The sequence below is a fragment of the Mastigoproctus giganteus genome, chromosome 5 (genome assembly GCF_048544385.1).
Source record: "Mastigoproctus giganteus isolate SK-2022 chromosome 5, ASM4854438v1, whole genome shotgun sequence".
Classification (NCBI taxonomy): Eukaryota; Metazoa; Arthropoda; class Arachnida; order Uropygi; family Thelyphonidae; genus Mastigoproctus; species Mastigoproctus giganteus.
The window spans coordinates 51613078-51625345 of record NC_143579.1 but is presented as its reverse complement, the minus strand read 5'-3'; the positions used below and the strand labels follow the sequence as shown (position 1 = coordinate 51625345).

Here is a 12268-nt window from a genome sequence, read left to right as displayed (position 1 = left end):
TGACACATATATAAATTATAAAATATTTTCATACCTATCGCTTGTGGTGATACAATATGTACAAATCCTGAAGCAAACAATATAAGAGTAAGTGGAAATGATATCCAAGCTAAATACTGGTATACTGGATGATTTGTGAGATCTCTGTATAACCAAATTCGACCTGAAATTTAAAAAAAAATCAATAATAATTAATTTTATTTTCTACTTAAAAAAATTACTTTTCTGTAAATTAATAAGATAAGCATCTGAAACATTTTATAAGAGACTCCAAAAAAAAATTTTGGGGTGAGAGGAAGCAGGTAAGAAGCGAGGAATTATATTATATACCAAAAAAAAAAAAAAAAAAAATCACAGTTCAGTTTTATTTTCTCGGTTTTCAATATTGTGCAGTAATAATTACAAATTTAATTTTCAGACTAGTACTGGATTTATGAAATGAGATCACACAGAAGAGTCACAATAAGATCCAATGCTTGAGATGGGCAGGATTATGCCACCTCCTTTTCAGGTGCCTCAAATTTTTTTTTTTTTTTTGCCGCCACCTTGAAAACCATCCTGCTGACTTGAAACTAATCTAGAGCTTTTAGAGTAGCCCAGAAGTTTTGCACTGTCTTTCTTTGTCTTTTATTAGAAGAATACACAGGTGTCAAATAAAGTGCATCACCTAGGAATTTCACATTTCTAACCCTTTTTCACAATGGTATGTTACATTAACGACTAGCATCACAAATTTTGCCTTAACTATTAATAAACAAAAGATGTTTATTGATAGTTAAGGCAAAGTTAAGTAATATTTGACAGGTGCTCTCAAAATATTCCAAAATGAGCATTTGCAACCTTTATACAACAGTTTTGGTAAACACGACAATTATGGTTGAAATGTTATCAGTAGCCCTCAATTTGCTTCAGTTTATCATTTTAAATGGTAAACAAAATGAAAAGTTCACCAGGTGCAAACTAATATTTAGTTGAACTGCCTTTGGCCCTGATGACAGCAACACACCATCAAGGCATTGACAAGATCAATTTCTGAAGATAATCAACTGATAGTTCGTGGTTCCAAACACGAATTATGGCTTCCTGAAGTTCATGAAAGGTCTTTGATTTCTTTCTGGCAACTGCCAATTCCACACAATGCCAACAGATCTCTATAGGATTCAGGTACGGGCTGCTTCATGTCCAGCTAAAGGTTGTAATGGACCGTTCTTCCAACCATTTTTTCACCTGTAACAAATGTAAACACATTACTGTTGAACCTCTAATGAGGAAATGAAGCTAAAGTAACTACAGAAGCGTCTATCTACACTTTTCACCCAATGACAAGGCACAGTCGTCCTGAAAGATACAGTTACTTGGCAGGTTGAAATGGTCTCTAATGGTTGGCAACAATTTGCCTCCCAATATAGCCAGGTATCCATTGGTATTTACGGAACCTTTTATAAACTGCAAGTGACCTACTCAGTGATGTGAAATGCACCCCCATATTATTTGGCTGGTAGGGAATTTCACTGCAGACACCATACAGTCTGGATGGTATTCTTCACCACGTCTACGGCAAATTGTTTGTTTCCCCAACAGAGCCATGCAGGTTGAATTTCTTCTCTTTCGAGAAAATAACTGACTTCCACTGCTCGGGGGTCCATTTGGCATGCTCCTTACACGAAATTAATCGGGCCTTTTTCATTTTTTGTGTGAGGAGGGGCTTCTTCTTAGGACGATGGGCTACAAGTCCATTTTTGAAGAGGCATCTTCTGACTGTTACTGCACTTGCTACCACTCCTGTATGTTCTTCCCATTCTCTTTCCAGCTCAGATGAAGAAGCTCGAAGAAGCTTTACGGTTTTTAAGGCACAAGTGCTTCAAACACGGTCCTATTTTGGTGTAGAGACTAGTTTGCATCTGGTTCCTTTTTTCCTATCAGCAGAATCAGTATTCTTGAGTTTGGAAAGAAGTCTACTCATTGTCGACTGATTACAAGACATTCTATAAGCAATATGACGGGAAGAACATCCTTCCTCAAGTAAAGCAACAATAGCACTCTTTCTTCGTGGCATCAACTGCACGTAACTCGCCATCCTGACACAAGCAAGGAATGACTGCAACTCTTGCATAGCGTGCTTATATAGCTGAAAGTAACAGCTGATGCAATATTACATCATAACCTATGCGTGTCAATCTTATCTGATGCAATCTGTAAGAAATACTGCCATATACTTACGTTATTCGGATGACAATTACAATTTTAAGGGGTGACACACTTTCTTTTAACACCAGTATAGATAGCAAAGTGCAAAAATGTGACAATGAAACCAATGCAAGGTATAAATTTTTTAATCCACTAATCTATTATCCTCAATGATAAAAGATAATATATAGAAATTAATATAAATACATTTACTATAAATAAGCTTCTCAACAAGTAAAAGTTCAATGAATATAAATTTATGGAAGCCAAAAGCAGAAAGAAAACTATGTTATTTTATTATTATTTATTTTTTTTTTTTCCCCGTTTTGGATAAATGATAATGTCAGAGTGCAAGAAAATGTATGAAAGAACAAATCTAGAATCTAATATAAGTAATATAGGGGAAGGGAAAAGTGAAAGAATTTTTCATTTTCTGGACTTAAAATAATAATCTGTTCTACACTTCCAGCTTGAAAAACTTAAAAAGTCTTAACATTTCATTTTTGTATCCTGAATTTAAGCACTGATGAAATCTGAAAAGAACTGAAGCTAAGAAAAAATGCAAAATGGAAACAAAACTGCTTGTGTTTTTAACAATACTTTGAACTAGGAATTTTCAGGTTTCATTTTGCTAATTTGATGGTCATTAGCATTCAGACATCAAAGAACAGTTATAATACAACTCACCATCAGAATCCCATATATCAAGTTTACCTATCAGGAGCCACTATGAAAATTACATTTAGTTATTAAATTTTTTTATACTCTGATATTATCTGAATCCTTGATTCATCCATTTAAATTACAGAAGCATACATTAATTAGTTTAACCATTTAAAATTTTCTTTCTTTGACAACTTTAAACTTTCTTTTCTAGAAATCAGTTTATCTTCTGAATAACTGCCATTAAGTAGACCTTCAGGGTAAAGATCATGGTTTGCAAGGTCCTCAGTTTAATGAATTTCACCCTAAGCAAGCTAATATTACTATACAGTCATGACTTCATTAAGCTAAGTAACATTCCACAGTCACAAACAGTGCTAAAGTTTAATTATAAGGCAAAATATTTTCCTATCTTATTTTATAAATACTTTGATATATTTTTCTTGTAGGTTAAAGTAAATATTAGATTTATTCTTTGGATACATACTGAGTTGTATAATATCCCCAGGGAGAGATCACAATGCATAGAAATCACAAAAATTAATCTTTTTACAATGTTATATTCTATATTTCCTGCTTCATTTTGTATATACTGTTCCCCTCTCTCCTTGGGGCAATAGCAAACCTTAATTCCAGTCTCTGGGTTCTTGCCGTGCTGTGGTATGCCACCCCCTCCACTTAAAGGAGTCACAATATTCAATAAAATATGGTACAAATCCAATTATTCTAACTTATACAGAGCAGCATTGTCAAATATTTCAAAAAATGATATAGGCAAAACATAAAACAGTATAAACAGTTAAGGAATTAAAAAATATATACTGTATATATGATGAACAAAATTTCCTTCTACCAGTCATATTTTGCCATGTTTCAACCAGTTAGTGAAGAGAATGGTCAAGTTCAAAATGAAACTAAGCAAGAACTTTTTATTTTATTTCAACTATTTTTTAACAAAGCAATTCCATATTAATAAAGTTGTTTCCATTGCTAGCAGACTACTAATGACAGCCCAAGATGCACCCAATCTTCAATTCATCCTGCAAACCAATAGTCACTGATAATATAAGCCACCAGTATTGATCCCAGCTATATATATATCTCCAACTGGTACTAAATGATGTATAGCACATACATGTTTCTGGGTAATACAAAACGTTTAACCAAATTAAAAAAAAAAAAAAAATGTACTGCATCTTCTGTGTTTTGTTCAGTTTTCTGAAACATTTTAGTGGTGAGGAAATGCTCATGTAATTAGAGTGGAAAACATCTGTTCTTCTTTACTTTAAGGTCAGGATAAATTACAGTGGCATAATGTACAACATATTTTCAATCAGCATAACAGCATATTAACAAAACATCCTGTCACATAAATATAATATACATAAAAGGTTTTTTTTTTACACTACACAGCAAGTTATATATGTCTGAAAACATTTTGAAAAGTAACAAAAAAAGACACTACACTTGCTGAGCTTACCTAGTCTTCTCTCCCAGCTGAGCATCTCTACAGGGTGAATATTTTTGCACTCTTCAAAATATGCTTAGCCTATAAATGTTTATCTAGGGAAAGAATGGCATGCAGTGCATCATATTTCATGAAATATTTTTGTTTGTTTATTGCTGTGATGGAAGGTTGCAAATGGATATAATTGTTTTATACATGGTTTAGCTCAGGGTGAGACCGTCTTTACCATGACTGAAGATTCACTTGAAAATTCATTTGATTGACTCTTCTACAGTCTCATTACTGAAGCCATCAGCTCTGTTAGTTCCTCTCCCCAGATGGTCTGTGTTCACTGGTTTTCTAGGTGAACCACCCTTGAGATTATAGCCTTCGATAATCAGACAACTGACATGGTCTGAAAAAATGATGCAACAAACACCTGTGCACAACAATTATTCCCTTAAACTTGGTTATATCTATTTTTCTTCTTTCTTACCTTGGAAAGGCATGCCCATAGGTCTTGCTTTATCAAATACAGTCTGAAGTACATTAACCATATGAGTGAAACCAGGCGCATTATGGCCTTGCTGCCCTTGCGCCGTAAAGCCCATAAACAAACAAACAAGTGAAACCAGGCTTCACTTGTATTGCATACAATAACACAACATCATACCAAATTATATTAATATTATATCATATTAATTCTATTGATAAAAGGAAAATAATTCCAATGTGTCTGTGCAAACAAGATAAGGGAAGTCAATATTTAGCATATATTTTTATGCTGTTCAGAAGAGAACAGAATAAGATATAATGAATTACACAACTTACAAAACAAGAAATGGGGGAAACAAAATAACATATATGAAACAGGACTGAGGATAAATCAGATAGCGTGCTGATTAAAAAAAAAAAAAAAAAAAAAAAAAGAATACTGATAAAAATTGTACACCATAAAATCATGTAATGAAATCAAATATTAAAAGGAATCTATAACGCATAACAACAAATTTTAATTTAATAATTTTCATATTTAAAGAACATAGTGGACTATAATTAAATTACTAGTACAAAAAGCATTTATACTGTTCAGGTACCCTTATTTGGCTCTGGTACTAGAAAAGCAAATGATGATAATACAGAAGAATCAAAGGATATTATATTCAAAAACATGTTCCCTTTCTTGTACAGGTTCTAACTTTCAGTCAATAAATTCTGAAAATGATTCTCAATGTGTTTGGCTAGTTGAGTAGCATGCATATTGAGCAGAATCAGTTGCATGAATCTTGGGTGCCAAAAAAGGCCATACTAATAATTAGTAACGAAATACATAATGTAGCGGTTGTTAGCACTGGTGCCAGGAGAGTGTAAAGATGCTCAATTTAAAAGCATCATCACATAGTCACAATTTTAAAGTGGACAGGCATATAAAAATACCTTGAAAGCTTTAGAAAGTCTGTTGGGAGAAAAAGGTTTAAAATAATTAATATAATGAATGATGCTGCAAACAATGTTGTTGTAAAACTAAAATAACTAAAATTTAAAAATATAGTAATAGAATATTACCTATTATAATACTACCACTATTCCTTCCAAGATCCTATTGAAATCCGGTGCTTGTTCTACTGGATGTAAACCCTCTCTTGCAAATTATTCTGCAAGCACCACATTGAATACATTTGACACGTGTGTGCTTTTAGCATTGACATTTGTGTATAGTGACTCGTTTATTTTGAATAACCTCCAATCCAGTCTACTCAAATGTATCTAAATGGCTTGGCATAAAAAAAATGAAAGAGAGCAGACTGGAAGAAAGAAGCCATAACAAAGTTTCGAATATTATTTTCAAAATCTTGATTTCTACCAAAACAAAATCGATATTGTAATGCCTGTATGGCAACTCATTCCTTGTGTATACCATCTCCAGCCCACCTGTCAAATACATCTAACCCAGTATACATATCTCTGCCCAACTTAATGTTTATAACTTAAGAATTTATAATCACCTTATATTTCTGAAGCATTTTTAATATTGTGTGATAATTTGAATAATGTAGCCCATAGTTCATTTTTTCACTCTTCCTGTTTCATTTTATTGAGTTAATTAATTTTTATCTAATTTTGCAGTGTTTAAATTTATTTGGGTATTTTATTTTGTTTAGTTATAATAGGTTCTGATTTTTTCAGAACCTGATTTCTTGCTGAAAATAACACCAGTGCACTTTGGATAATAAGAGGGGGAAACTCAATTATGGTATAAGAGGAAAATCCAAAAATTATGCTGCTCTAATGTTATGCTGACATTGCAGTAGAGCTAAGAAGGCCATTTCAGCTTTCCTTTATTTTATTTTATTTTATATATATATATGTGTGTGTGTGTGTGTGTGTGTGTGTGTGTGTGTGTGTGTGTGTGTGTGTGTGTGTGTGTGTGTGTGTGTGTGTGTTAAATAAATATATAAGATAATTATAGTTATTAATAAAGAATATATACACATCAATAAGTTGACTCATTTTTCTTTCATAATAAATCTGTAATAAAAACTACTACTTACATAATTTTATGTAAGTAAATCACATTTGTTGAAGAAAATGCACATTTTTATTTAAGCAAGTGTTCACACAACACAGCTTTGTTCTACTCTTAATTTTTTTATATATAATATATATTTTATAAACAGATTCAAAATATTCTTGAGAATAAATATTAGTATGGTTTAATTGTAAATGCAAGTACACAAAGTACTCACCAGAATCCTTTATTTTGCTACTCTACTTCCAAGAAGCATAAAATAGAAAAACAAAAGAGAATATATATGAAATAGATTTCACATATTAACATGATCTTAATAACATTTCAAAATACTTCATTAAACAAATTATATATTTCCAATTAATAGTTCTACATGTACTATAAATTAAGATGAGTTGAATAATTTATACTTACATCGTTGGCAAATGGCAATGGCATAATCCATTGAGAAACTTATTAAAGAAGAAATAATCCCAAGTAAAGATAAAAAAACCCAGTCTTCCCCTAGTCGAGCAAATGTATGCTGCCAAGCTCCTGAAAGGTAGCAAATGTAATTGCATTCAGAATAAATTAAATTTTATTCTTAAGTTATTGTGACATCAATAATAAGTATAATTTATTAATATACACTGTGGTATCAAAATTTTGTTTCACCCACTTCTGTCATTCTACAGTCAATGAAATTTCCAAGTTTATCTATATATAACAAATATTCAAACCACATAAGCAATGCTCTTATCACTCATTTCACTGCTGCCACTGGAATTTAGAATGATTGAATTCTTGGCAAATTCTATTTCATTTCTACCAAAAACTTATGGTGGGTAAGCAGTAAAAAATTGAAACTGGTACAATTTATGAAGACTTAAATTTACAATGAGATGCTTAATGCATTATTTATATACATTTTATACAATAACTAATTAAAAAAGAATTTATACATGCACTTCATGAATAGAGAATATAACTAATCAGAGAAGAGGTTGCAAAACTTAATGAGAAGATTAATAAAATGTAAAATTATATACATAATCCTTTCTGATTAGCTGCTATTCCACCCCCCATCCTTTCATTTTATTTTTTCATAAACAGCTGTTGCTGCTTGGAAGATTAGTAGCACATGGACAGCTATGGACATACTATGCCTTTTGAGGTTTCTCAGACAGTACCATAGTTCAAATTCAAAGCCAGATAAATTCACAATTCTCAAATATGGGTATAAAGACTGATTCATTTCATGAATATAAGAATTCTATTAGGTTAACAACACCTCCTATTATGGGTGGTAATGTTAAAAGTTCCTATAAACATGACTGGATCTTGAAGGATATGCACTTATTCCATAGATAAATATAGTCTAAGAGAATATGATTTACTATGAGTAAAGATCTGGATATTGTGTGGAGGGAAATCTTCCCGATTAGCAAAAATCAATAAATTGGGTTTTTGTTTTATTAGCATGAGTTTATTACTTGTTTGGATCTGTCATATTTGTAAACAACAATCTTAATGTGCTGTTTATATATAAAAAAATATTTTTCTTTTTCATGTGCACACTTTTTTGGGGGCTAACTGCTATTGCATCATACTACAAAGTGATTGACAGGTCTATCTCAAAGACACTTTTACAAACTCTTAATTTTTTACAGTCTTTAAATTTTTCTATATATAAAAGAATATTTATAGTGCTTTTAATTTTTAGAATTCTAATGTTGTTAATAATGGCAGTAATAGAAAAAGAAAACTCAGCTTTTCTTTTCTTCTCAGAAAAGCTAAGAAGAAAAGAAAAGATCTTGAGTATGAAGCAGCACTTAAAAATCCTGATATCGAAGAAAACAAAGTGATTACTGAAAAATATGAAAATAATAAGTTAAAGGCTTCACAATTGAGAAAGGAAAGATACGAAAAACAAAAGACTTCTTTTATATCACAAGACTACGTGTAGTGGAAATAATGAAGAAATGTTTGGTTTGTGACAGAGCTGGAGCGAAAGGCATATAATCCACGGATTCATATGTATTCAAACGAAGAGAAATATATAACTTCATTTTTCAACGAACACAGTTTCCTGTGAAATTGACTTTTAGTGTGACAATAAACAAAAGTTGAAGGCAGCTAACAATCTCTATGTATTAACGGAAAATGAATCAAAAATGCTGAAGAATGGGGTGTGAGGGGTTTTTATTTTAATTTTTAAAAAAAAATTAAAATATAAAAACGTATAATTCAGGTTCATGTGACACAAGACAGAAGGGAGAGAAGTGACCTTCTGACTTGTTCTGATAAAAGATCTATAATCACAGGATAGAACTTGGATCTAAAGCATGTCAGTATCAGCTGAATGTTTTGCAGCTTGAGCTGATCATTCATTTCCTGGTATCTCTCTCTATTAATGGCACTTGTCAGTAGCACAGTAAGCCAACGTTCATTAAGCTGTGATTACAGATATAACGGCAAAAAAAACAGTTATCAACAAGTAAGTGATGCATGCACTGCTAAGGGTATAATATTGGTTTCATGCAGTATATACATGAGCCTAATGAGAGAGAGAAGAGAGAACACATTGCTGTAAATGGACCAAGTCAATATATTCTTTTTTTCCCAATTTTAAATATAGAGGGCCTTCAATATCCACTAACTTCTTTACTTATCATTTCTATCATCTACTATTTAACATCCTTTTTCTCTTACCCATTGTCATGATGCCACTTGTCTCACATGTCATGCATGAAAATTACAACTGGTCAGCAGTATCAGTCTACCAGGAATGACAAATACAAAAACTACTGGGGGTAACTAACAGATACCAGGAATGACAAATACAAAAACTACTGGGGTAACTAACAAAGTGGACGTCAGAAAGTTTACATTTGGTCAGCATTTAAACCACTGGAATAAGCTATGACCCTCAATATTCAAACTTGACAGTCTGGCAAAATTTAAGGAGCAGTTGGATGGACACCTGGAGGTGGGAGACCCCGGTGCCACAAAACCTAAAACACTATACATTATACTTTCTGGAAGTGGGAAGAGTATGATAAGATAGATAGAGGTTGTATAAACCAATTTTTTTTAAGAGGACCCTTAAGTAATACTAATTAATTTGGATGCAAGTCAGTGAGAACTGATACCAGCCAGCAGAGTTATGTCAGTGAGTGTGAACAAATTATTGAGGAGACTGGATAGAGCCATAAATATCCTCAACTCATCTATCTAGTCTTGAACATCAATGAAATGGGCGGGACTGACAGGGAGGATATCCAACATTACTATCATGGTGAAGAAAAAGATGAGCTTTCTAAGTCATAAATCATTTTTAAGAATCAACTGACTTCCACTATGAGGCAATGTTACTTGGAATTTAAAGCCAAAACCAACACTTGTTTACCACTACAAGAACCAAAAAGCACTTTGAAAAACTCTTGATTTCTGTTTTTTGGAAGAAGTCAAAAAAGAAAGCTGGGTAAGCAGGTCAGCCATCACTTCTATTCTGTATTAAAGATTTACCTGAACAAGAACAACTTTCCATTGCAGATCATCAACAATGATCCAGGTCAGGCAACCTTTATAAGGTGAAGTAGTTACAGGATGGTGGAAATCGAACGATGAAGTGCATCCTTCCTACAATACAAAATCAACCAGTTAGCCCATGGACCAGAATATGATTGCTGATATCAAGCGATACTACCATATCATACTACCTCACAGCCTTATAAAATGCACTGTTTGCTTGATGTTTGCAGAGCAATCAGGTACGGGACATGATACTGCCATGGGGGATGTCTTTGTGTGTGCGCGATGCAAGGAGTGTATCGATATCAGGCAACAACTCGGCGTTCTTGTGGGCCTATATGAGAACTTGAAGGACAGGGTGGATGCCCTCGAAGAAACTAAATTGAGGGGCCCATCAAGCTCTCAGCTGCCCACATCAACGCTAGAGCTTGCACTTGAGCATCGCGTGACACAGAGGCTAACCCCCAAGGCAGAATGCGCTGGTCCCGAAGGAACTAGTAGTTGTTGGTGACTCTATTGTCAGGGAAAAGGAGAACGTGCTTTGTAAAAAAGATAGGTGGAACAGGACCAGGGTATTTCTGCCAGGGGCAAAGGTTGATGACGTTGTAGAGCGAATATCATCTTTTAAGGGCACAAAAGGTGATATAGTTGTACACGTTGGCACTAATAATATTAAGAGTAGGAGACCGGCAGAATTACTTAACAAGTACAGGTCACTGTTGAACAAAAGCCGAGAATTAGGGTTGAATTTGAAAGTGTCTGCAATTCTGCCCAGACACGATAGGAGGGAGTATATGATGAGAGCCTTGTCGATCAATTCGGCCCTGGAAAGATTGTGCAAGGCTCAAGGGGTAGAATTTTTTTTCAGCCTGGACTGTACTTGTTAACAGGAGAGATTGCTTCTACAGGGATGGGATACACTTAAATAGAAAGGATGCAAGAATATTTGCTGATGCTATCGAGGCAGTGTTAGGTGGGTCGAAAAACTGCTAGCTTGGGGGGAGACAAAGACCAATAGATTGACAGTAGCCACTGGCAGAGGTGAAAGAGATTCTTGCACTGCTTCTATTAGAATGAGCAGACGCCTGAAAAACAAGATGCATGGTATTTCAGAGACTGCTGGGAGCCATTGCGGTACAAGTAAACACATGGGTTGTGTTAGGGTAGCTAAGAATAGAAACAGGTGCAGGTATACTTGCGTGTACACCAATGCTAGGAGTTTAGTAAATAAATTTGATGAATTTGAGGTATTGCTCAAAACATCAAAGGCAGATATTGTTGGGATATCAGAGACGTGGTGTCACACAGATATAAGGGATGCAGAACTGCAATTTGGGGAGTACAACGTCTACAGAAAGGATAGACAGGATAGGAAGGGGGGAGGGGTTATGCTATTAGTTAAGAAACACATAAAAACCAAGGAAGTGAAGCCAGTCGACATCGCTGGACAGTGCAGTGTTGAGTCAGTTTGGTGTGACATAAGCAATGGGAGATCAAAATTGAGAGTAGGAGTGTGCTATAGGCCTAATGACTCTGAATATAATAAGGAACTGTACAGGGAAATAGAGTAGGCCAGTAAATCAGAGAGTCTTATAATGGGAGATTTTAATTTCCCAGATATTGACTGGAATTTGGGGGCTGGTTACTCACACACTAGCAGGGCTTTTGTGGATTTATTGGATGATTGTTTTCTACATCAGCATGTTCGGGAGGCAACTAGAGGGAGTAATACTCTTGATTTGATTATCAGCAGTGATTCTTGATGCATTAAGAATCTGCATATAAATGAACCACTAGGTGGCAGTGATCACAGTGTGCTGAAGTGGGATTTACTCAAAGAGGTAACTACCATTAGGGGTAAAGGGAAGGGTTATTGCTTCCGTAAAGGCGACTACGATGGACTGAGACAGTATTTAAATTCTATACAG

General features: G+C 34.0%; 1 protein-coding gene across 3 annotated transcripts in view; it reads right to left on the bottom strand.

Moving 5' to 3' along the window:
* Positions 1 to 12268, bottom strand: part of LOC150085388 (chloride channel protein 2-like) — a 271615-nt gene that overhangs the window by 242379 nt on the left and 16968 nt on the right. For all 3 annotated transcript variants that reach the window (XM_090374018.1, XM_090374019.1, XM_090374020.1), the window contains exons 3-4: positions 7242 to 7361; positions 35 to 163 (exon numbers count right to left, since the gene is read on the bottom strand). In XM_090374018.1, the coding sequence (XP_090230144.1) occupies positions 35 to 163; positions 7242 to 7361 (249 nt within the window). The remainder of the gene's footprint in view (positions 1 to 34; positions 164 to 7241; positions 7362 to 12268) is intronic.